Raw genomic sequence first — 27,275 nt, 5'->3', positions numbered from 1 at the left:
TCCCCTTCCATTAAATCAAAGTCTTAGAAATGGTTGTAATAGATTTTAAAAATTATTTTTGCAACCTTCCATTTCTGTTTGCAACCATACATGAAAACATATATATGGTCACTTCAAATATTTTTCAGCAAAGTTTACAAAGATGATATACATTTTGAGCCAGAGGGTCAGAGGGAGATTCAATACAAAAATTAAAACAATGTGAAATTATAAAATTGTAAAATCAATCAACACTGAACATTGTATGTACACTTTATGTAGGCGCCCTTTTAGGCCAAATCAAGAATTTTCTAGGAAGATTCTCTTTACATTTCCATTCAAATATTTAATATTCTTTTAGAGGTGTCCGGTTTTATACTTAGGGAATCAAGTGTTTACAGCAGGATTTCAGACAGTCACACAATACCAGAAAAAGGTTTTGCTAATCTCTACTCTTTTTAGACTGGTAAACATCAAGTTAAGTGGCCAAATATTGAGGCAGACAAGATTCATAGAATCGGACCTTCGTTTTCTAGTTACTTACAAACCAGAGCCCCACCAGTGACTGCATATTGGCTTCTTAGGGATAATGGAATTGCATCCATAAACTCTGGAACTATAAGCCAAGAAGAATAGATATTTGATAAGCATCAGTACATTTACAGAGGCTCTTGTTCTGAAGCACTTTTTCTGTATCACTGTTGTTGAGGCTATTTTAAGAACAGTGAAGACTGTCAGTGCACTCATGAAATAGGTTATAGAGCTTTCTGTAGTGTTCCCCTCCCTCTACGGACATTTCCTTGATAATCTGAAGGGAAATCAAAGAGAAGAATAAAGCAGCAATGTATAATCTTAAAATTTCAAGTCATCAAAATGGTAGAGTAATTTAAACAACAAAGCTTTATTATATAAACTTGGAAATATTTACCACACTTTTGTTTAAGGAAAATACATATGATGAGAATGATAAAGCTATGACATTAGTCATGGATGTAGGTTAGGCTGACCAAACTAGATAAGGCAGAAGTCCCATTATCCATCAGGGATCTCCCACAGCTGGGTATGTGAACAATGAAAACTCCTGCTCATTTTGTTTTTGTTTTTTGTTTTTTGTTTTTGTTTTTGTTTTTTAGATGGAGTCTCACTCTGTCACCCAGGCTGGAGTGCAGTGGTGCGATCTCGGCTCACTGCAATCTCCACCTCCCACCAGGCTTAAGTGATTCTACTGCCTCAGCCTCCCGAGTAGCTGAGATTACAGGCATGTGCCACCATGCTCAGCTAATTTTTGTATTTTAGTAGAGATGGGGTTTCACCAAGTTGGCCAAGCTGGTCTTGAACTCCTGACCTGAAGTGATCCACCCGCCTCGGCCTCCCAAAGTGCTGGGATTACAAGCGTGAGCCACCATGCCCAGGCTTCCTGCCCATTTTGTTAAGGCTTGTCCACTATCAAAGGCTACAGAGTGGATACTTAAATACAAAAGGAAGAAAATTATACTTCCCAATAATAAACTAAAAGAAAAAACAAATAGTAGCCCCAATGCGTTGACGATAAGAAATCAAGGAAATATTTTGAAGTTTAAAACTAAAGCTTTAATCTTCAAAATACAGTGTAGATATCTTCAAGAAACTAGAATCAAGGTATTGAATATAGATTAAAGAATCATATATAGAAGAGGCAGCTCAAATACAGCTAAAGTGGATATACCTCACCCACCACCCCATTAACAAGCAGTTTGAGGCATTCAACAAGGACAAATGCTCCTGAGAGGTACACTATCCAATGAGATCAAATATGAACACACTATTGCCAATCATTATACGAGGCAAGTACTAGTCAAGCATGTACAAAAGTTGTGGGAGCACAGAGAAGGTGGTACAGAATGCTGCATGGGGAGGCAGGAGAAGAGTCACGTGGAAGACGACCTTAACACTGGGTCACAAAGGGTGAGGAAAAGGCAATAAGTAGTAAAGTAGAAGCTATGGTACTTAGAATAAATAAAGCAATCTTTCAGGCATATTTTTTTAAATGGTTACTAGATTCATAAAGCACCTGCTTTCTCTTGTCTCCTTCAGTGTTTACATATCCAGAAAATGGCACTGATGATTTCAGAGATCCGGCGAAGAACATAAGCCACCAGGTATTTATGGATGTCACAGAAGACAAGTCAGACAGGAGTGCTTAGATAGACGTGAAGGTCGCCATCCAAGTGGGTCATGAAATCAATTTAGTGGGTCCAGACCAGCATCTTTCGAGAATAGAATAATATAACACAATGTACCATAGCATGGAATAAACAGAACTATCTCATTGCATAAAAGGTAAAAAGAGTAAGCATTGCACTATGCACCTTTTGTTTCTGTTATATAATATGTAGATTATAGAATTATATAGTATATTATCACTTTATTTTATAGCATGTATATCATATTTTATATGTTCATTTACATATGTAAAATTAAGACAGACTACAATAATATTATATAATGCACCTGAGCTTTGAAGAGCAGAGTGAATTATAGATAAAAAGATATATATCGTATACAGTTTTTGTGTGTTTTCTATAAATTTATAGCATGTATTTATTATATTAGTATATAGTTAGATATATGATGTAACTATATATGACATAATATATAATTTTAACTTGTTTATTATGAAGCATAAATGTTTTTATAGCATTAACATTTATTTGGTTAGTAATAATAGCTAATGTTTATATGACACTTACAAGAGTCTTTTATCATCTATAAACTGGGGACAACAATAGAATCTCCCTAACAGAGTTGTTGTTAAGTTGAAGTATGCTAATGCATGTAACATAATGCCTGGCACACAACAAACTATGAAAACAGCAGCTTATATTGTCATTATTGCAAGGTTTCATTGCCAATAGATGATGGTAAACTGAATCAGTCTGATGCCAAAACCTATGCTTTTTTCTCAACATAAATGAACTAATTGCCAGATGAATATGCCTGGTTCCCTTTCATATACTAGATACCAACTTTACGGCTAACTGATAAACAGTTAATTTTAGGAAGTGAGAGTTATGCATTACTATTCATGTGTCCCTCTTTCTTTAGAGAGAATATTCCCATTTCTGAAGTCTAACTTGTATCATTTTTCATGATCAACTATATTATCAAAGAAAATTTATTTGAAGAAAATTGCAATATTTCTGACAAAGAGTTCCAAATAATTGTTTTCAAATTGTTTAGAGTGAAACCAACCTCAGTTAAGAAATTAAAAATAAATGCAAAGTTGAAAGAAAATCTTTAATAATGGTTAGATATTTTAACACTTAACGTTCCATACACTGATATTACATTGCAATAATTTCTCCATTTCTTGTTTTCTTTCTTTCCTCTCTCAATTTCTTTCACCTTTCTTATCTCATTTTTCTTTTATTTTCTCTTTCAGGGATCTCTTTCCAAAGACCCATTACAGATGAACACCTATGTTGCCTTGTACAAATTTGTACCACAGGAGAATGAAGATTTGGAAATGAGGTAAAAACCTTCTGTAAAGAAAAAAAAAAAAGAGTAAAATTTTAAAGTCAATGTTTCTCCATGTGAAAAAGTAATTCCATCTATGCCCCTCCTAATGCTTTATAGCAGTGATTCTCAAACTTTAGCATGTATCTAATGACCAGCAAAGCTGGTTAATACACAGGCCCTGTCCCCAGAGTTTTGGATTCATCAGATCGGAGGCAGGGCCCAAGAAACTGCATTCCTAAGGAGTTCCCAGGTGGCACTGATGATGCTGGCCAAGGACTACACTTTGGGAAGCACCACTTTAGTACATGCTCAACAGAACTGCTAATTGGAGTTTTCATGAAGGTTGAACATTAAATGCACTTGGCATCAGGTAGGGTCTAATAGGGAATCAAAAATATATTTAATCAAAGATCAGATGGTTGCTGATGTGTGGTATTATTTCTGAGGCCTCTGTTCTGTACCATTGGTCTATATGTTCTGGTACCAGTACCATGCTGTTTTGGTTACTGTAGCCTTGTAGTATAGTTTGAAGTCAGGTAGTGTGATGCCTCCAGCTTTGTTCTTTTGGCTTAGGATTGTCTTGGCTATGCGGGCTCTTTTTGGTTCCATATGAACTTTAAAGTAGTTTTTTCTAATTCTGTGAAGAAAGTCAGTGGTAGCTTGATGGGGATAGCATTGAATCTATAAATTACTTTGGGCAGTATGGCCATTTTCACAACCCTGATTCTTCCTATCCATGAGCATGGAATGTTCTTCCATTTGTTTGTGTCCTCTCTTATTTCCTTGAGCAGTGGTTTGTAGTTCTCCTTGAAGAGGTCCTTCACATCCCTTATAAGTTGTATTCCTAGGTATTTTATTCTCTTTGTAGCAATTGTGAATGTGAGTTTATTCATGATTTGGCTCTCTGTTTGTCTATTGGTGTATAGGAATGCTTGTGATTTTTGCACACTGATTTTGTATCCTGAGACTTTGCTGAAGTAGAGTATCAGCTTAAGGAGATTTGGGGCTGAGATTATGGGGTTTTCTGAATATACAATCGTGTCATCCGCAAACAGAGACAACTTGACTTCCTCTCTTCCCACTTGAATACCCTTTATTTCTTTCTCTTGCCTGACCCTGGCCAGAACTTCCAATACTATGTTGAATAGGAGTGGTGAGAGAGGGCATCCTTGTCTTGTGCTGGTTTTCACAGGGAATGCTTCCAGTTTTTGCCCATTCAGTATGATATTGGCTGTGGGTTTGTCATAAATAGCTCTTATTATTTTGAGATACCTTCCATCGATATTTAGTTTATTGAGAGTTTTTAGCATGAAGGGGTGTTGAATTTTATCAAAGGCTTTTTCTGCATCTATTGAGATAATCATATTGTTGTTGTCATTGGTTCTGTTTATGTGATGGATTATGTTTATTGATTTGCATATTTTGAAATAGTCTTGCATCCCCAGATGAAGCCCACTTGATCGTATTGGTTAGGATTTTTGTTCTGCTGCTGGATTCGGTGTGCCAGTATTTTGTTAGGGATTTTCGCCTTAATGTTCATCAGGGATATTGGCCTGAAATTTTCTTTTTTGTTGCATCTCTGCCAGGTTTTGGTATCAGGATGATGCTGGCCTCATAAAATGAGTTAGGGAGGAGTCCCTCTTTTTTCTATTGTTTGGAATAATTTCAAAAGGAATAGTACCAGCTACTTTTTGTACCTCTGGTAGAATTCAGCTGTGATTCCATCTGGTCCTGGGCTTTCTTTGGTTCGTAGGCTATTAATTACCGCCTCAATTTCAGAACTTGTTATTGGTCTCTTCAGGTATTCGACTTCTTTCTGGTTTAGTCTTAGGAAGGTGTATGTGTCCAGGAATTTATCCATTTCTTCTAGATTTTCTAGTTTATTTGTGTAGAGGTGTGTATAGTATTCTCTGATGGTAGTTTATATTTCTGTGGGATCAGTGGTGATATCCCCTTTATCATTTTTTATTGTGTCTATTTGATTCTTTTCTCTTTTCTTCTTTATTAGTCTGGCTACTGGTCTATCTATTTTGTTACTCTTTTCAAAAAAAAACAGCTCCTGGATTCATTGGTTTTTTGAAGATTTTTTCATGTCTCTATCTCCTTCAGTTCTGCTCTGATCTTAGTTATTTCTGGTCTTCTGCTAGCTTTTGAATTTGTTTGCTCTTGCTTCTCTAGTTCTTTTAATTGTGGTGTTAGGGTGTCGATTTTAGATCTTTCCCACTGTCTCCTGTGGGCATTTAGTGCTATAATTTTCCCTCTAAACACTGCTCTAACTCTGTCCCAGAGATTCTGGTACATTGTGTCTTTGTTCTCATTGCTTTCAAAGAACTTATTTATTCCTGCCTTAATGTCATTATTTACCCAGTAGTCATTCAGGAGCAGGTTGTTCAGTTTCCATGTAGTTGTATGGTTTTGAGTGAGTTTCTTAATCCTGAGTTCTAATTTGATTGCACTGTGGTCTGAGATTGTTATGGTTTCTGTTCTTTTGCATTTGCTAGGGAGTGTTTTACTTCCAATTGCGTGGTCAATTTTAGAATAAGTGTGATGTGATGCTGAGAAGAATGTGTATTCTGTTGATTAGGGGTGGAGAGTTCTGTAGATGTTTATTCAGTCTGCTTGGTCCAGAGCTGAGTTCAAGTCCTGAATATCCTTGTTAATTTTCTGTATCATTTATCTGTCTAATATTGACAGTGGGGTGTTAAAGTCTCCCACTATTATTGTATGAGAGTCTAAGTCTCTCCTTGGGTCTCTAAGAACTTGCTTTATGAATCTGGGTGCTTTATGTATTGGGTGCATATATATTTAGGATAGCTCTTCTGGTGGCATTAACCCCTTTACTGTTATGTAATGGTCTTCCTTATCTTTTTCGATCTTTGTTGGTTTAAGGTCTGTTTTATCAGAAACTAGGATTGCAACCCCTGCTTTTTTTTGCTTTCCATTTTCTTGGTAAATGGTCCTCCATCCTTTTATTTTGAGCCTCTGTGTGTCTTTGCACATGAGATGGGTCTCCTGAATAAAGCACACCGATAGGTCTTGACTCTTTATCCAATTTGCCATTCTGTGTCTTTTAACTGGGGCATTTAGCCCATTTACATTTAAGGTTAATATTCTTATGTGTGAATTTGATCCTGTCATTACGATGCTAGCTGGCTATTTTGCCTGTTAGTTGATGAGTTTCTTCATGGTGTCAATGGTCTTTACAATTTGGTATGTTTCTGCAGTGGCTAGTACCAGCTGTTCCTTTCCATGTTTAGTGCTTCTTTCAGGAGCTTTTGTAAGGCAGGCCTGGTGGTGACAAAATCTCTCAGCATTTGCTTGTCTGTAAAGGATTTTATTTCTCCTTCATTTATGAAGCTTAGTTTGGCTGGATATAAATTTCTGGGTTGAAAATTCTTTTCTTTAAGAATGTTGAATATTGTCCCCCACTCTCTTCTGGCTTGTAGGGTTTCTGCAGAGACATCTGCTGTTAGTCTGATGTGCATTCCTCTGTAGGTAACCCAACCTTTCTCTCTAGCTGCCCTTAACATTTTTTCCTTCATTTCAACCTTGGTGAATCTGACAATTATGTGTCTTCGGGTTGCTCTTCTCAAGGTGTATCTTTGTGGTGTTCTCTGCATTTCCTGAATTTGAATTTTGGCTTGTCTTGCTAGTTTGGGGAAGTTGTCCTGGATAATATCCTGAAGAGTGTTTTCTAACTTGGTTCCATTCTCCTCATCACTTTCAGGTACACCAATCAAATGTAGGTTTGGTTTTTTCACATAGTCCCATATTTCTTGGAGGCTTTGTTTATTCTTTTTCATTCTTTTTTCTGTAATCTTGTTTTCATGCTTTATTCATTAAGTTGATCTTCAATCTCTGATATTCTTTCTTCTGCTTGTCTGACAAAAACAAGCAATGGGGAAAGGATTTCCTATTTAATAAATTGCATTGGGAAAACTTGCTAGCCATATGCAGAAAACTGCAACTGTATCCCTGCCTTACACCTTATACAAAAATTAACTCAAGATGGATTAAAGACTTAAACATAAGACTCAAAACTGTAAAAACCCTAGAAGAAAACCTAGGCAATACCATTCAGGACATAGGCATGGGCAAAGTCTTCATGACTAAAACCCCAAAAGCAATGGTGACAAAAGTCAAAATTGACCAATGGGATCTAATTAAACTAAAGAGCTTCTGTACAGCAAAATAAACTATCATCACAGTGAACAGGCAACCTACAGAATGGAAGAAACTTTTTGCAATCTATCCATCTATCAAAGGGCTAATATCCAGAATCTACAAAGAACTTAAACAAATTTACAAGAAAAAAGACAAACAACCTCATCAAAAAGTGGGCGAACAGACAGTTCTCAAAAGAAGACATTTATGCAGCCAACAGACACATGAAAAATGCTCATCTTCACTGGTCATCAGAGAAATGCAAATCAAAACTGCAATGAGATACCATCTGATGCCAGTTAGAATGGCAATCATTAAAAAGTCATGAAACAACAGATGCTGGAGAGGATGTGGAGAAATAGGAATACTTTTACACTGTTTATGGGGGTGTAAATTAGTTCAACCATTGTGGGAAATAGTGTGGTGATTCCTCAAGGATCTAGAACCAGAACTATTACCTTTTGACCCAGCAATCCCATTACTGGGTATATACCCAAAGGATTATAAATCATCCTACTATAAAGACACATGTGCACATATGTTTATTGTGGCACTCTTCACAATAGCAAAGACTTGGAACCAACCCAAATGCCCCTCAGTGAGAGACTGGATAAAGAAAATGTGGCACATATACACCATGGAATACTATGCAGCTATAAAAAACGATGAGTTCATGCCCTTTGCAGGGACATGGATGAAGCTAGAAACCATCATTCTCAGCAAACTAATACAGGAACAGAAAATCAAACACTGCATGCTCTCACTCATAAATGGGAGTTGAACAATGAGAACACATGGACACAGGGAGGGGAACATCATACAATGGGGCCTGTTGGGGGGTGTGGGGCTAAGGGAGGTATAGCATTAGGGGAAATACCTAATGTAGATGATGGGTTGATAGATGCAGCAAACCACCATGGCACGTGTATACCTATGTAACAAACCTGCACGTTCTGCACATGTATCCCAAAACTTAAAGTATAATTAATATATATATATAATGTATATAATACATACACACTATATATATGTGTATGTATATATACACTACATATATGTATATATTTTAATCTCCAAATTAATATTGATAGAAAAATCAAACTAAAACTATCGGAGTCAACTAGGAGCTATCCAATTCATGGTAACTGAAACACTAGATAGAATAGGTGAGTCTTGTGGCCTTCTCAAAATCTAAATCATTCTCTTACTTGAGGTTCCTCATGTTTCAGGGGTTGTTAAGCTAGAGTCAATTCTGGGTTTACATCCTACTTGCTGTGTGACCTTAAGCAATTTATAAACATCTCATTACTCTGATTTCCTTATTTATAAAGAATAATAATGATCTCTTCCCCTTAAGGTATTTGGTGAGACTAAAATGATAGAAAGGAAATTAAACATATCGGTGCCTATAATCATAAACACTCAGTAATGAGTACTTATCACAGTTTTTATAATGTGGTGTTCACTGGCCTATCTCAAGGAAAAGACTTCTGCTTCCGTGCATTCATGACCCCAAAACATGAGTCATCTCATGATAGGGCTCTCTGTGTTTTCCCATCCTAGAGCAGAATAGAAAAGAGTACTTTTCCAGTCAAATGGTCCCTTGGAGATTCGTTCTTTCTTCTTCTAAAAAAATGCGGAGATAAGTTAGCACTCAAAACTATTTAATTGCCAGAGCATTGGGAAAATAGCCACCATTTGGAGGTAGACGCTGCTTGTCTGAATGCTGTGCCAGCCAAATTATCAATCACCAGTTACTCTCTTCACATGGCTTCTAGAAAGCCTGCCTCTCCATGCTGGAGCTACCTGGGCTTTCCCAAATCTTCAGGTTTGTGTCATTTCCCACCCATGGTCCACCACCTCAGTGAAATTACCCTTCTGTTTCACCTACCCAAACTCCTATAAACGGTGAGAGCCACCGAAGTGCTTCAGTTAGACCCTGTTTCCCAGGTTTCTTATGCTATCAGGATCGGTTCCAGCAGCTCCGCCAAATTTCATGGTGGATATAATATCCAGCAAGACATCACAGCAGATTTATTTATCCTGCTGGAGTCTGACAACTCTCCCTGGCTCACACCCTGAGGTCAGCTTTGTTTCAGAATTAGTTTGAGATCTGCTACCAAGTGAGTCTTGGGTCTCTCCAGAGCAAAGTTTGGGGCCTGAGTCCTGGCTCCTTAGATTTGTAGAGACAATTAAGCTTTCGTACATCTGAGTTTTCTCTATTGCTGAGTACAATCGTCATGCTGAACTCACTGGCTGAAATTGTAAATATTACCTGAACAGTCCGGCATAATCGGTGGGAGAGGAGGAGATGGCCTTTATCAAGTGAAGCCCTGTTCTGTTAGAGATATGACAAGCCCTGTGAGCCAGAGCAGAGCCTGCCTAGAATTCATTGCTGGGATGAAGCCATGCCTTGAGCAGATGATCCACAATTAACTATCTGCTGACGAAGACAAGGGTGACATATATTTACTTTACAATAAGTACACCATATTGGGTCCTTTTGAGATTGTCATTTAGGTGTGTAACATTTAAGATTTAACAGCTTTCTATTATAGAGATCCTATAGTTTTATATTAGAAGATTATTCTGAAGTCATAACATTTTTTTTAAAAAAGTCATTTCAGAAAAATACAGAATGTCACTGGGATAATGAGGAATGATGTCTAGCTGCCTGGTGGTGGTCGTCACCCTGCGTGCTTATTTTACTTGGTTGCAGGCCATTAGAAGTCAAGTTGTCTGGTCACGAATGACACATCTACAGTCTGCTTCGAGGCAATCAGGACTAGCCATTCCCAGGAGTGAAATGTCTGCATTACACAGACTGCAAGATTGGAGTGATAAATCACACTTACTTTTTTTTTTTTTTTTTTTTTTTTTTTGCCAAGAGATTATAGGTTCCCATTTTAAAAGCCAGGCACTTGATTTAGAATGTTTAAGGCAATGCTTTGGGAACGCTTTGGGCATTTAGCATAACACCTTGAATGAACTGGAGCTTTGTGAATTATCTTTTTCTCCTCAGATCATAAGGTAGAAAAAAATTCCTTTTAACAAACTAGCATTCTTATCCACCCACCTTCTGATCCAGGGCAGTATGCTGGGTATTGACCTCGGGAAAGAGAACAAGGGAGTGAGGGTACAGGAAATGTTAGGAGTGTGAGCTTGAGGACAAAGATGACCCAACTGGCAAAGCCAGCAGTTGTCAATCAGAGAAGATGAATTATCACATCAGGAAATATTCATTATATATCTGCTCAATAATAAGAAAAGCTTCTGCCAAAGGCCAATGCTCCAGACCTCTCCCCGAACCTCCAGATTCACGTACCCTCCTGCCTACCCCAGCAATGTACAGAGCATGGCAGCTCTGCCCTCTCTTCCACAAACCTGCCTCTTATGGTGAAAGATGTCAACCTCTGCCCAGGCCTCAAGTCAGCCAGGGAGAGGCCTCGCTCTACTTTTGCCCAAAATGTATTTGATGCTCAATTCCTACTCTTCTCTTTGCCTAAAATCAACTATATCTCTCCCCACCTTCATCTCTCACCTGGACTGTTGTAAAAGAGCTTCCTGCTCTCTGTGTTTTCAGTCTTCCTCTCCCTTCCTATCCACTATGGGTGACAGTGCACTAAGGTAACAGTACAGTGTTCTGGGCTTCATCTCATCTTTGAAGTCATACAGAATGATTCACATCCCTTCTCTACTTTCTAACAATAGGGCTTACTAACTAACTTTCTGAATCTGTTTTCTCATCTTGAAAACAGGAATAATAAGGCCTGCCCTTACTGCCCTTAAATCTAGGATCGATGTGATTAAATAAGATAGCAATATCTGGTACATGGTAGGACCTTAATAATATTAATTCCAGTCAGTTCTTTTTTATATTTCAAAAGTAGGTGCTTCCTTTCCAGAATTAAGGAGGGAGAGAGGGAGCAAAAGGGGGGGGAGGGGAGAAGAGAGAGAAAGAGAATATATGAGCATTCACTGAATGTTTAAGAATAAAAAGTGTGGGCATCAGTTGACCTGGATTTAAGTCCTAGCCAAGCCACTATCTAGCTGTGTAACCCCCATGGATCCTGAAAAAGTTACCCTAACCATCTCAGCCTCTGCTTCCTGACTTGTAGAAGGAGATAATCACTTTGCCTGCCTTCCCAAGTCTGCTCGAAACACACATATTTGCTCAAAACTGTCCAATGTCTTCCCATTGCCCTGGGGTAAAATCTAGAATATTTATGGGGACTCCAGGACCCACAGTCTCATCCATGGTGACCTCTCTCATCCATCTACACTGGCCTTCTTTTTTTTCACAAAAGGACCACACCACCCACTTGCCAAAGGATTTTTCTCCCTGCAGAGTCTGCTTCTCCCTCCATCCTCCTACCCACCACTGTCAAACACACACATTCATACACACACAGGCAAACTCTTCCAGTTGACTATGATTCATCCACTAGATCTCAGGTCAAATTTCATTTCCTTGTTGCAGCCTTTCCTGTTACCCCACTTTGGATTACATTCTTCTGTTATATTCTTTCATGACGCCATAGTTCTCTCAAACACTTATCTCTACTTGTATTTATATATTTTTGGAATTATTTGGTTAATCTCTATCTCTCCTGTAAACTCCATGAGAACAAGTCTGTAATTACTAACCCTCATATCCCTAGAGCATGAGTTCATTCTTGAAACATAGTAGATGTATAGTAGATAATAATTATTTGACAAATGAATGAGTATTGTGGAGATTAACTGAACTAATGCTATGCCTGGCATATACACTTAGTGGGCAAATCAAGTCTATAATACAATGGAAACTATAGGCCAGGCACAGTGGCTCACGCCTGTAATCCCAGCACTTTGGGAGGCTGAGGCGGGTGTATTGCCTGAGGTCGGGAGTTCAAGACCAGTCTGGCCAACATGGTGACACCCCGTCTCTATTAAGAACACAAAAAAATTAGCCGGGCATGGTGGTGTGTGCCTGTAATTCCAGCTACTCGGGAGGCTGAGGCAGGGGAATTGCTTGAACCAGGGAGGTGGAGATTGCAGTGAGCCAAGATCACACCACTGCCCGCCAGCCTGGGCAACAGAGCAAGACTCTGTCTCAATAATAATAATAATAATAATAATAATATAATGGAAACTATAAATAAGGAAGCAAACCAAGCTGAGAGTGGTTAGTCAGGGACCTGTTTCCTGGAAGAGATGAGCCTGAGCCCAGGATAAATGTTATTCATCAAGAAGAAATTGTAAAGGGGGAGACCAAAAGTAGCCTGTGGTTCCATTCACAAATAACGACAGGCTTAAGACAACTTGGAAGAAGCCCTGCTCAGCCTTTACTGAAGCACTCACAGCTGAGAGGAGGTGGGGACCTCAGAGACTGTAAACCATAAACTGTTTGAGACAGTTCTCAGTCAATTTAAAGGTTTATTTTGCCAAAGTTGAGAATGTGCCTGGGAAAAAGAGATGCAAGCTACAGTAGGACAAGTGGTTTGTGCTTTTTCCAAAAAGGGTTTTGAGGACTTCAATATTTGAAGGGGAAAGGGCATCAGGAAGGTAAGGAGGAAAGAAAAAAAGCAGGGAGGGTAGGTAGTGAGATACGTGATCACATTCTTGTGAAGCTTTGATTAATGCTCACTGAATCCACATGTTATAAGTGAAAGGGGGGTAGAGGAAGTCAATTATGCATCTGTCTGGCGTTCCGTAAATCTGCATTTTACATAAGATATCAATAAACACAGAGTAGAGGAAGCAGTCAGATTTGTCTCAGATAGGTGGAGGGATGCTTTCTAGTCCTATCTTTGCCCTGTTCCTGTGAAGAAAAGCTGGTAATTTACACTGTCTGGGTGAGATTCAACAGAACTCTGTTTTAGGGTAAAGAGTTTGGGGTCCACAAGGAATTTCCTTGTGAGCAGTTTCAGGGAGCCCACCTGGGGAAATATGTGGCCTTCCATCTTTGCAACTATCCGTTTAGGAACAAAAAGGAAGGCAGTTGTTGTGTGACTCAGATCCCAAGCTTAACATTTTTTCCCTTTGACATAGTGAGTTTAGAGTCCTGAGATTTTATTTTCCTTTCACAAGAGGAAGAGCTGGTTGCTGCCCTCTTGTTCTTAGGTGAGTGAACACTTTTCTTAGAAGTGCAATGGTCCCATCATTAGTCTCCAAATCCCATATAAAGGCAGAGACTTTCTACAGCCTGCTTTGCTACAGTTCCAGTGCAAAATAAACTTCCTTTATTTATTTTTTTCACACTGCCATGAAAAAGTAGAAATAAACTTCCTTTATAAATTAATTTGCTATTTCCCACCTAAACCTCTGGAGGTAATGTAGACCGTGATAATTCTCTACCTTTCCACCATCGAGGGCAGAGAGCAGGACAGCAAGCTGGCAAGGCAGAAAAGAGAAATTTCTGGCAGTCAGAGAGGCCTGGGTCTAGTTTCCAACTCTGACACTATCTGTGTCAATTTTAGCAAACCGTTTAACTTTTTAGAGACTCCGTTTTCTCCTTCCTAGGAAGACTGAGTACTAAACAAGATAATATAAATAAAATGTGGAATTTCATGCCCAGTACAAAGTGAGGTCACAGTAGATTTTAGATACCTTCTCTTCATAATTACATCTTTTCACAGTGTATTTTCTCTCCTAGTCTTCAGAACAACCTCATTAACACCACCCTAAGTATATACAGTAGAGAAAACACAGTTAAAGGCTCTCCCTTTGAGTGAACCCAGTGAGACCTTGTCCAACTGGTCCAGCAAAAAGGAGCTGTGCTATCCAATACTTATCTTGGGAGCAGGTTTTTCAGTTGCTGACATGATGAGCTATAATATGAAATTTTATCACTGATACCCAAGATGTGATGCCATCATGCATGGGGTCTCAAACATTGCTGACAATTTGAGGTCTGATAACATTAAAGAGCTACCCAGGTTCTTCTATCAGGGTATAGCAGGGTGGTACAGTAGATAATCTCCTGAAATTAAGAGTCTTGGACAGATTCCACCAATTACCCTTATTATCAAGTTTTTTGAAGAGTCCTGAAAATTACACTTTATGGACTGACAGTTTAATTCATGAACAAAGCTCTTAAACGCTGCTAAAAATACATGACCAAGTGCAGTGGTTTATGCCTGTAATCCGGCATTTTGGGAGGCCAAGGCAGGAGGATTGCTCGAGTCCAGGAGTTCAAAACCAGCCTGGGCAGCAAAGCAAGACACCATCTCTACAAAAATAGAAACAAAAAATTAGCCAAGCATGGTGGTGCATACCTGCAGCCCTAGCTCTTCAGGAAGCTGAAGCAGAAGGATCACTTGAGCCCAAGAGGTTGAGGCTGTAGTGAGCTATAAACACACCACTGCACTCCAGCCTGAATGACAGAGCTAGACCCTTTCTATCTATCTAAATTAATTAACGAAAATAGAATATAAACTGGAGAACCCTATTATAATCAGCACTGTTGTCATTATTATCGTATACTGCTCTGTGAATTAATATAGACCATGTGTCACATCATCCTTCTGGCCAAGTGGGTATGTACGTGTGTGTGATACACGTACACATGCAAATAACCTCCCACACACACTCACAGTCACACACACACACGCGCGCATACACACACACTTATACACATTCAAGTACACATTCATTCACACACACGCAAGCACACACACATTGTTAGCCAAAGCTTGATAACCCACACTTAGTTTTGATGAAATTAAATCCTGCCGTCAACACTTACAATGTAACCAGTCCCATTATCCTCACTGCTATTGGGCTCAGCAATCTGCAAAACAGAGTCTTGGAGTCATCACTTAGTATTCACACCAAGGCACCTTTTTTAAGCTGATAAAAACTTTTCAGTCAACAATGACTTTCATGACTTTGCTGAGTTGATATTTTATGTAAATAATCAGCAGATATAAATGACTTCAAGTAAACATAAACTCCTAAAACATCTTAGGGACACTGAAACAAAGGATTGAGAGTAAATAAAAGATTTAAAGGTTTAAATGCATATTTTAGCAATCATACAATGCCTGTTCCAAAGAATTCATTTTGACTTCCCACATCTAAGTCATTTTCATTTTTATTAGTTCTCCTCAAACAGATTTATATGATAATGGCCATTTTTCATGAGAGTGGGAAAAAGAAGGGAAAAAAAAAGAGACTACAAGCCAAGAGAGGAAAAGAGGGAACTGCTCTTTCAATATTGTTAAATCCTAAAAGAAATGCAGATTAATTACTACTTCAATGTATGTCAGAACACCTAAATTTGAGGGGCTTCAAAGAAAAACCTATCTTCTTTTGTAACTCCAAGTGCAAATTTAGATTCATGAATGGCCACTCCTGGAAGCAGCAAGTCTCAGATTCTCCATGGGCAAGTCTAAATGAAAGCAAGCAACCATTTCTCTCATTGGTTAGTATTTGCCAGAATCTCTGGAGATGGGGTGACCTGAATTCATCTCTTTGGAGTATTTTCAAAGCACTACTTTAAAAAGAGTTAAAAGTGATTTTAACTCTTGCATGCTATTTCCAGGATTTACTTCATCTATTCACGTCTCATCACATGGTAAGCAAGCATCTGCTCTTTTCTGGGAGAACCATTCACAGGCCCCGTTCTCAAAGAGCTCAAGCAGTCATGGGCCAGGGGGCCAACAGAAGACTAGACCATAAGTTACAATCCAGTGTGCAGGGCTGTGGGTGTGAGGTAGTCCAGGTGACTTACAGCAGCCTCAAAGGGATATGAAGAAGCTGGGCTTCCAGAAGGAAGAGGGGTCATGGGTGGCTGGGAAGCCTGGTTAGTGAGCAGTCACTCTCTCTCCAGTGAGGAAAGCGTAAGGGAATAATGGGGTTAAACTTCAGAACCAGGTAATTATTTTAAGAGGTGCCAAATCAGGGGCACAGGCAAGCCCCATTACAAAAAGAGGTGGTGAGAATTCATGGCAGAGGCAGGAGCATATTTAGATAACTACATTAATTCCAGTCCTGATTCTGAAAGACTGCCTTAAAACTTGGTAAAGCTTAGTGAATGGCCACTTGGTTGTTTAGTTCATACTCCAGTGAGACAATGTATGGTTCTTTTTTCTCTTTCTGGAGGTGAGGTAGGAGAACCAAGTGCAATAATTCACAAGAAGAAAATGGGACCTTAGGACTAGAACCCTTGGAGGTTGACTCCCAGTCCACTGATCTTTCTCCTCCACCACACTTTCCATCCTAGGTTCATTGTTCTACGTTTTCTCTCTGATAAAGCTGACAATTCTATTTTAATCAGCAAGGGTAGACAACATTTTACTTTATCCCTTTTTGGCCATTCACATCACTTCTTTCTAGTGCATTGGTTTGTTAAGTATGGTTGCTAAGACCAGGAAGTTTGTGATCCATAGAGCATGTTACTGAGAAGTCACTTCTGTTAAAGGATTTTTTTTTTTTTTTGATTTGAGATAAAAACACGACTCTCATGCAATATAAATTGAACACATGTCAGAATGTCAGAATTAATGAGCCACATAACATGGCTCATTAATTAATGAGAGAACCAGTAAGATGTTCCACCTGGTTGAAAGGAGAACTCAGTACATCACATGTACATAGGCAATGAGGAATGCTGATGGGAATTTATAAATAGATACAAAACCATTCAGTATTCACAGGATAAAGGGTAATAACTGACTATATTCCACCAGGCAAAATTCACTTGCATTTCTGTGGACAAAAATAACTTGTATGAATATCAGTTTTCTACAACTTGCTTGAGATGTAAAATAGCTCAAAGGCATTGACAAAGGGGAGGTAATCTGAAAGGATGTGCCAGACAGGACTTCCAGATCAGTCATGTTTTTTGCCCATTTCAAAGTCTTTCATAATTTTTCCTAGCATCCTCTTGAGTTCTTTTAATAAATCTCAGAGGTTACCCAAGCAAGTAGTATTTCACAAAAGGAGAAAACTTGAGTCAGAATGGTTAAGTCACTTGTTACAAGCCATAAGAATCTCCTAAAAAGTATCATTAAAATAGAGATTCCTGGGCTTCACCTAAGCCTAGAGAGTCAAATCCTACTTGGAAATCTGTATGATTAAATATCCCCCTGGATTCTGATTATCTGCAGTATCTGAGAACAACTGTGACTTATCCAAAGATATGCAGTGGGCCAGTAGCAGACTCAAAAACCGGAACAGAGGTTTCCCAGTTCTGTCAATGTTCCGTGCACAGGTCTGCATTGGCTTTCTGACCTGTGGCTTGTGTACGTTCTAATGTCCTTCACCCTGCAAGGTTTCAAGACTGAGTAAGACAGAATAAGACTCCGTTGGTGTCTCGTTTCTATTCTCTAAGTACATTACTGCTTGGCAAATGCATCAACTTAATTAAAACTAAATGTAATTCTAATGCACCAATTTGATTTAAAAATAATCTTCACAGTCACCAGGACATCAAAATGCAATTAAAGCTATTTGAGGAAAGTATCTGATGCATATTATGCTCTGATGCTGCACTATGTCAAGAAACCCAGATATTCCCAAATGTCACTAATGTGTTTAGCAGCCTCCCTCTCACTCAAATGCCTCTCTCAATTAGGTTCTGGAGAGTGTGATCCATGACAGTTCAAGAACATTTACCAAATTCCTTCCAAATTGCCCTTTAGTTGAATGCTTTTCTCTGAGCTGGTCTATGGACTTGAGAAAGTACAGGCGGTCTTGTGGATATCAGGCTTAAGACAAAATCAAAATGCAAATTCAGGAGTTCCTTATTACATACCCATGTGCCAAGACTGTAAAAGATTCTGGACCAAGATAATGTAAATTGGGAAATAAGTCTGGTGAAAAATTAAGTCATAGATCTCGATTAATGGAGCCATTTGGCTGGCTCCTTTTTCTGCCCCCTTCAGCTTGGTTTTACGAGGGTATCTAGTTTTGCTGAGTGACTGGTTGCTATGAACTTGATTTAAGGTTCTTTTTCCCTAATGAATGAGAAAGGGTAGGAAATATTAAAGAGGCTCAAAATAACTATATAGTAAAGTGAGCAGTTCTGATGAGTTTTGACATGGCATGGGTGGTGCAAGAGGCTGCTTGATTTAGTGGAGTTAGTCCTAGATTCAAACCTTGCCTGTAAATGGTGAAATCTCTCTTAGCCTGCCTACTTGTATGAAAATGCAACTGTTCATGACAACATTTAGTGAACATTGCCATTGCCCTCTAGGCTCAACCCTGCCAACATCTCCATTACAATCAGCCACCTGGGTAATAGAATACTAGATCCAGCCCCTGGGCCCTGATACACCTTTGTGGTCACCTCATAGAGTGGACAAGGAAGGGGAAGAGGGACGGTGTGAAAAGAGGGAGAAGGTTTTCCATAGCTCCGTATCATACCAAATGTTAGCGTCTGAAGCCACTGAAGTCAAAGGCTATTTCATTAACCAACCACCTCTGCCAGAAACCTAATGAGACATAAACATAAAACACAATGATTAGAATAAATCTTCTAATTTACAAGTGAAAAAATGCAGGTTTACATGAAAATTAGCAATTTTAAGCCTTACTGTATATCAACCACAGTGATAAAGACTTAACTTTGAGGCCAGGCATGGTGGCTCACGTCTGTAAGCCCAACATTTTGGGATGCTGAGGCAGGAGGATCATTTGAGGCCGAGAGTTAGAGACCAGCCTGGGCAACATCGTGAGACCCTATAAAAAATTTTAAAAGTTAGCTGGGAGTGGTGTCATGTACCTGTAGTCCCAGAGACTTGGGAGGCTGAGGCAGGAGGATTGCTCAAGCCCAGGAGGTAGAGCTGCAGTGACCCATGATTGCACCATTGCACTCCAACCTAGACAACAGAGTGAGACTGTCTCAAAAAAAAGAAAAAAAGGATTTAACTTTGCAAAGTAAATATAGCTCACAATAATTTATCATGCATAATATATAAGTAAATAAATATAATTGAGATAGCCAATCCTCCAAGAGACATGTATTTGGGATTTTTGTTTGGGATCAATTCTATGCTTGTTTGTCATCTCCCCACCAACCTAGCATCTGCTTCTCCCTCAGGAATGACCCTTACTTTAAACAGTTTACTGTCTTTGTCCTTTGAAATTACTGACATCTTGAGGGCAGTAACTATTTTACAATGATAGCCACCATCTAATAGGGGCTTATCTAAATATGCATTACAAGCATTATGTCATTTAGTCCTCAAAAAATATTGATGGAGTAAGTGCTATCATCCTAACCTTACAGATAAGAAAACCCAGGCTTAGATAATTTTTTTCACTTTTGTATCCCCCTATGCATACCCAATACCTGAAATTTTGTAAACATTTAGAAAATACTTGAATGTCATATAGTTTTCATAGGATAAATGCGCAGAAATGGAGGATTGAGACCAGACTCATTTTCTTTGAATTTTAAAACATTCAGAAAGCAAAGGCCCTAGGGCATTCTGCTTTGACCATGTGCTTCCCAAAGTAAGACCAATCTGAGGTCTCAGGTTGTCTCAGATAGTGGAGAAAGTGTTTCTCTCGGAAGCAGTGTCCTCATCTGGAGGGTGTTATGTCTCCTCTCGTAAGAATTTGTGCCCTACTTGGGGATTGGAGAGAGGCTGGACTGGGCAGGGGGTACCTCAGGACACCTCACACTCCTCCCTCCAAGAGCCCACCCTGGAAGATCTTGCAGAATAGTTCCATGTAGCTGGCCAAGCTCAGTTTATATCATTCCTACCCTCTGTGTCACTGAGTCCCTGCAGACAGTTTACCTGGTGGTGGAAGAGATGGTTCCAACACCCATATGAAAAATCGAGAAATAAGAGAGACAGAAGGACTGCTGAGAATGAACCCAGAAAGCAACCATTAGTTCTCACACACACGTGTGCAAGTACACACACACTTGAAATTAAACCCTGTCCTGCTCACTGGTAAGTCATAATTCTGTAGTTACTTTTGTTATTTTATTCTAATTCTTGCAAGCCTGCAGCCCTTTTACCATTTCAAGAGTTCCTATAAATCATTATATAACCAACTTGAAAATCTTCCTCTGAGCCTATGGCAAATTTTACTGAGCAAACAAAAGCAAAAGGCCAGCTGTGGTGCTCTGACCTCTTTTCACTAAAGGAAACTGATGCTTCAATTGTTTATGAATTGCATTATACTTTACATCACGGTATACAATTGTGGATTACAATGTAAGCAAAACCTTTACCTGAATGTACAATGCTCTGACTGAATTAAGCAAAGGAACCTTTTAAGTAATTGGGAGCCCATCAAGTTGGTCCCAAGAATTTGGAAATAAAGAGTTACATTGTAAAATCTAGATGTAATGGATCAAGAACATAAAGTCTCCTAAAAGCAAGAGAATAACTATCAGGCCAGAGAAGGACTTTTCTCAAATGTGCCTGTAGTGTGATAACCCGAATGAAGAAATTATTCCATGGAAAGGGCCTGACCGCCACAGAAGCATGAAACAACTGAGGGCAGAGTCATGGATTAGCCAATGTCTAACCTGGGGAAAGGAGAATTTTAAGCATTAGGCCACCATTCCTCTGGGGCCAATGGCAAGGCTCTCCCTAAATTGAGCCAGTTGGCAGAATGTTTTCATTTGTTTCTTTGATGACATCGCACAACACACCAACACCATGGCAAGAGAAGAGAACTGAATTAAGAAAGGGTTCAGAAGAAAACTCACAGCTGAGAGTGAAGGGCTGCCACTAAGGGCAACACAGAAGGTTGCCCTGGAAGTCAGGGTAACAGCAAGCTGGAGCTACGGTAGGCGGATTATGTATGGCAGGCAGCGGGGTAGGCTAGGTTTCCAGGGGCTCCCTGTAGATTGATTAATTTGAATAATTTTCACAGGTCCTAGGGCATAGAGGATGCCCCTCATTATCTAGTACCTGGCTCTAGAGTGGGACATTAGGGGTGGTACAGAGTGGCCCAGAGTATAAGAGCCCTCATCAGGGAGTTGTTGTGGTGGGGACTTAATCAGCTGCTTAAGAAGGGGAACTGACCAGCCTCCAGCTAGAGCCTCATAACTGTGTCAACACTCATTTCTAAAAAGTAATAATAAACCAGCCAGGCGCGGTGGCTCATGCCTGAAATCCCAGCACTTTGGGAGGCTGAGGCAGGCGGATCATGAGATCAGGAGCTCGAGACCAGTCTGGCCAATATGGTGAAACCCTGTCTCTACTAAAAATTCAAAAAATCAGCCAGGCATGATGGCGGGCGCCTGTAATCCCAGCTACTCAAGAGGCTGAGGCAGGAGAATTGCTTGAACCTGGGAGGCAGATGTTGCAGTGAGCCCAGATAGCACCACTGCACTCCAGCCTGGGTGACAGAATAAAGCTCTGTCTCAAAAAAATAAAATAAAATAACAACAATAATAATAATAAGCTATGTTACACAGAGTGGTTTTATCTTGCATGCCTACTCAGATCCACCACCTAGAGCCCAATGTTGAAAAGGATTCTAAATCAGAGTGCAGGCTCTGTGGGAAAGAGTGCTGAGATTGTCGGGTAATGCCTGGAAGGGTAAGGAGGCAGTAAAAAATCCCACAAGCCACAGATTTGCTGGCCTAGATGTTAGAGAGTTACTATCTTGGGTTCAAGGGTTCCCCTAGAGCAAGATCCTCTCTATAGTGAAAAAGAGGCATTAGCTATCTCTGCCAGGTGCTTAGAGTATTTGACTAATCTCAAGAGGAGTCTACTGGTCCTTTTTAGCTACATCTTCTAATTTCCCTCATAGTCCTTAAGCCAATTTACAACTATATACTTATTAATTATACATATGTGATATATTTATTATTTATTTATTAGATGTTTTATTATCTATTTACTTGTTTATTATCTATCTTTCTCACTAGACTATTAGTTCTAGTGAGGATTTTATTCACCAAAGTAAACCCAGTGCCTAGTAAGATGACACTCTTTCAGAGACCATTCTATAAATATTTGTTGAATGAGTGGGTAAACAAAAACAAAAGAAATAATAAATGGATAAATAAATCACTCACCAAGCAATTTTCTGATCCTGGTGGAGCTCTTTTTTAGGAAAAGACAGAACCCTCATCACACTTCAAGAAGTATGTCTGGTATTTCTCATAAGATTATAGCCTGTTATCCCAGTGAGTGCCTTATTCTGATATGTAATTTAGTTAACGAGGGTCAAGTGCTGGGGACTGTCCACCTCTAAGCACAGTCAAGAGTGAGTCTCTGAGTAGACTATAAAATAGAGGTCAGATTCAGGCAGCATTCTCTTTCACCCTTAGGGAAAGGTACCTCCCAGTCTCCCTCTTTCACTCTTAGGGAAAGGTACCTCCCCCAACTCTGTTCCCTATTTACAGCTTCTGCCAGAGCAGCAGCAAAGTCATTGTATTTGATACTAACTCATGGTTTCTTAGGTTACTAGTTTAAATAAAATCTGCTGGGGCTTGGAAGATTTTTCTACATTGACTTTCATCCTTGCCACTTAATTAAATCCCTGACCTGAGAAAGAGTGATTTTCAGCCACCTCGCTTTCTGTGGCATCAGCATGAAACTGTGACTGTTGAAATACCAAAATGCCAGTTGTGCTTAATGCTCCAGGGGTGACAAGCCTGTTATATTTGGAATCCCTGATGAAGATAGATATTAACTGAGAATTGAAAATGACAGCAAAGGAGATTGAATCAGAATAGCAAAATGAATATGCAAATCTACTTTTGCTCCAATTCCTAAACGTGTCAGAAAATACTTTTTGTTTTTTTAACACATCTGTAACAGTACTAGAAAACAAGAATGCGTGCTAAGAGAGAACCAGAAATCTTGGGAATTTCCTCGCAGACTACAGCAAATGCAGTTGAGTTGTGAACGATGAAGATGACCAGACACCAAGGAATACTCGGGACAAAACAGCTGTAGAAGGGGGAGCACATTTAAAGAGACACAGAATGCTCAGGACTTCACTGAAGAGCGTGAAGAGTCTTCAGTGGATTGATTGCATTAATGGCCCTAATTATTCACCCATCCCTATATTCATGCCCGTGTCATGGGACTTTGCAGTTCCTCTCAAAACAGAGGTGGAGCCTGTTACCCTATCCCTTGAGTCTGAACTGGCCTTGAGACTTGCTTTGGCCAATGAAATGAAGCAAAATGACAATGTGTAAGTTCTGGATCTAAGCCTTAGAGACTTCATGTACTTTGCGTGTCTCCATACGCTGCTCCTGAACCTTGACCATTGCTATGAAACTGACCTTCCAAGGAATGAGAAATGTGGAATAGGGCAAAATCACTGCAGTCGCCTCAGCAAAAGCCAGCCAACACCCAGGCCTGTGAGGGAGCCACTGGGGTTTTGTGGCTGTTTATCACACAGCATTACTGTGACAATACATAATTGATACAGTCTCAACTGTATTCATAGCACCACATTACTACTTATAATGAACAATTGACAGCAATGATGTTGGACTCCAGAATTAAGCCAACACCTGTACTCTAAAGAAAAAGAACGAACCCATGCCTAAGGAGGGCTCTAATGTGAGCACAGAAGCCTGGGAAAGAAGAACTGTGTTGAGATGACTCTGGACCTCCAGACCTTCTAGAGGGCATGGGGAAAAAGGAAAAGGCAGCTCTACTTAGGAGAAAAATAAATTGACCTTTTCTCTCCCCAAGGGTAAGAAAATCCTCCTTGCTACAGCTATTAGGATAGGAGGAGGAGACGGCACCATACTGCTTACCTGCTCTACATTCAAGTATGCAAAAGGGAGATGCACCAATTGGCACACGCTGCTCCCTTAAACAGAGCCTGTAAATAGGCATTGCACTTGAGAGAGAGACCCATGGCAGACCACAGATACCGAATAGTGGAGAAGCCTGTCCACATCCACCTACCTCCATTTTCAGTCTTTCATAAAAAGAGACAACCAAGAAACATTAGATTTTAGAAAAAATACTTGATATGAAAAAGAAGTAAGATAAAGGATAGGCCAACTAAATTCAGAGGAAACAAATGTTCAGTAAAAGAAAGAGGCCGGGCATGGTGGCTCACCCCTGCAATCCCAGCACTTTGGGAGGCTGAGGTGGGTGGATCACGAGGTCAGGAGATCAAGACCATCCTGGCTAACAAGGTGAAACCCCGTCTCTACTGAAAATACAAAAATTAGCCAGGTGTGATGGCAGGCGCCTGTAGTCCCAGCTACTCAGGAGGCTGAGGCAGGGAATGGCGTGAACCCAGCAGGCAGAGTTTGCAGTGAGCCGAGATTGCACCACTGCACTCCAGCCTGGGCAACAGAGCAAGACTCCATCTCAAAAAAAATAAATATTGTTTTGAAAATATAATAATCTCTGTACAATCCATTATAACATTGCATCCATGATGGAAAGCCGCTTTCAGAACTCCTTTAGAAAAGAATAAGGAAATAATGAGAAATTAGAAAGAAAGAAAACTTTCAGAAATAATAAAGAACCCTTAGAAACTATTTTTCTAAAAATGTTTTCTGAAAACTTTTTCTGAAACAATTCTCAGTATTATGATAAATAATAGAAAAGCCCAAATACAAAATAAATGATCAGGAAAATATAACTGAGAAAAAAATTTAAGAACATAGAGGAAAATAAGACTGTAGGTGTGTAAGAAAGACAAAAAATGTGAGGATGGATTCAGAAGGTCCAGCATGCGTTGACTAGAAGTTCCAGAAGGAAAGAAGAGAGAACATCATAGATGGGAGAAAAACATGAAAGAAATAGTAGAGAAAATTTTCCCAGTGTGAAAAATAACAGTCTTTCGATTGTTACAGCTGTGTTGAATAGAAACAATTAACAACAAAAACACATTAGTCTTCAGCCAAACGCAAGTAATTATTGATGAGTGATGTAGACACACACGCACATGCACACATACACAAATCTAGTACCAAACTCCAATTACACCAGCATAAAAGGTGGCAGGCGGGAAAAATGGAGCTAAGCAAAAGTGTGCTAAGTTTTGAGAAGGTATTGGGAAGGTGTAGATAATGATAAAGATAATGACCAGTTCTACATGTATATATCTATGTATAAATGTAAGTGCATGGGAAGGAGTCTAGAAGGACACACAGGGAATGGAAGGTAGATGATGGGGCTGAGAAGAAGGGAGATTTCTATCTTGAAATGTATCAACTTCTAAATTTTGGAGCTTCATGATCATTTATGTATCAAACTACAGGTAACAGTTATTTTTAGCCAGGCACCATGACTCATGCCTGTAATCCCAACCCTTTGGGAAGCCCAGGCAGACGGATTACAAGGTCAGGAGATGGAGACCATCCTGGCCAACATGGTGAAACCACATTTCTACTAAAAATACAAAAATTAGCTGGGCATGGTGCGGGTACCTGTAATCCCAGCTACTCAGGAGGCTGAAGCAGGAGAATGGCTTGAACTAGGGAGTCAGAGGTTGCTGTGAGCCAAGATCGCACCACTGCACTCCAGCCTGGCGACAGAGCAATACTCTATTCAAAAAAAAAAAAACGGTTATTTTTATAATACAGCATAAAATCATGTTTGCCTTCAATGTGTAATAAAGCTATTTTCTTGGGTAGGAAGAACTGATAAAAGTTATATTTACTTTACTTCTATTTCTTTTAAGACTATTTGTGTAAATGAGAAATGAATGCTCCTGACTTTAAAGTATCTTATTTTTCTTTTTTTACCTTTACCCAACTCATTCATTCTTCATTTTAGGCCAGGAGACATAATTACTCTTTTAGAGGATTCCAATGAAGACTGGTGGAAAGTAAGTGTTCCTCTTTCTTTAAAAAAAAAAAAAAAAAAAGAGAGAAAATCGTTTGATAACTATAATTACCATACATGCTACAATTGTGGGTGCATGCCTCCTTTTTCCTTTCAGGGGAAAATTCAAGACAGAATTGGCTTCTTTCCTGCCAACTTTGTTCAGAGACTACAACAAAATGAGAAGATTTTTAGATGTGTTAGAACCTTCATTGGGTGTAAGGAACAGGGGCAGATAACACTGAAAGAGAATCAGGTGAGTAAATCACACAAACACATTCCAGATATGAGCCAAATAGGGTGTCATTTTAATAAACATAATAATATGTATAAATCTGAATGAGTGGGGTCACATTCAAAGTATGCACTTTGAGAAAAGATATACTTACTCCAATGATGTCAGTGTTGTAGGAGCAAAACATGCAAACTAAAATTTTAGGAATCTCACTTGGTGATACCTGTTCATAAAGGAAATGTCATAGCGGCAGGTGAGGACATCTCGTCCCCCATGCTCTTCTCTGAGGACCACTGGTCTCTGATGTAGGCAGCTTCTCCCATTCAGGCTCTGAGTTAGTGTCCACCAATGGTGTGGTTAATTCTTCAATGCTCTCTAATGAATACTTTGTCATTAGTTGTTGCTGTTAGGAACCTCTTGGGTTTTCTTATCTGGACTCCAAGCCTCTACCTGTTCACTGAAGCTCATAACAGCTTCATATCACTGCAAAAGACAATAGACTAAACTTAGATAACCAGATACTATCTCAGGCTCATAAATGAACGTCTCCGTATGTATAATCTAGAGGTGCCTGTCACCATCTTGCTCCAGGGCCAAGTTGAATGTAGAGTTCTCTTTGATGCTGTCAATTTTCCTGAGAAGTAAAATGTGAACCCCCACATTTGTATGTCTTTAAGCTCCACCATCTC

At 39.4% G+C, this 27,275-nt stretch overlaps 1 protein-coding gene across 1 annotated transcript in view; it reads left to right on the top strand.

Moving 5' to 3' along the window:
• Window positions 1-27,275, top strand: part of STAC (SH3 and cysteine rich domain) — a 145,258-nt gene that overhangs the window by 99,001 nt on the left and 18,982 nt on the right. The window contains exons 7-10 of the mRNA XM_010389682.2: window positions 2,053-2,117; window positions 3,401-3,489; window positions 26,304-26,355; window positions 26,470-26,607. Of these exons, the coding sequence (XP_010387984.2) occupies window positions 2,053-2,117; window positions 3,401-3,489; window positions 26,304-26,355; window positions 26,470-26,607 (344 nt within the window). The remainder of the gene's footprint in view (window positions 1-2,052; window positions 2,118-3,400; window positions 3,490-26,303; window positions 26,356-26,469; window positions 26,608-27,275) is intronic.

The sequence above is a fragment of the Rhinopithecus roxellana genome, chromosome 1 (genome assembly GCF_007565055.1).
Source record: "Rhinopithecus roxellana isolate Shanxi Qingling chromosome 1, ASM756505v1, whole genome shotgun sequence".
In the NCBI taxonomy this organism is placed as follows: domain Eukaryota; kingdom Metazoa; phylum Chordata; class Mammalia; order Primates; family Cercopithecidae; genus Rhinopithecus; species Rhinopithecus roxellana.
This window is presented reverse-complemented; position numbering and strand designations above follow the sequence as displayed.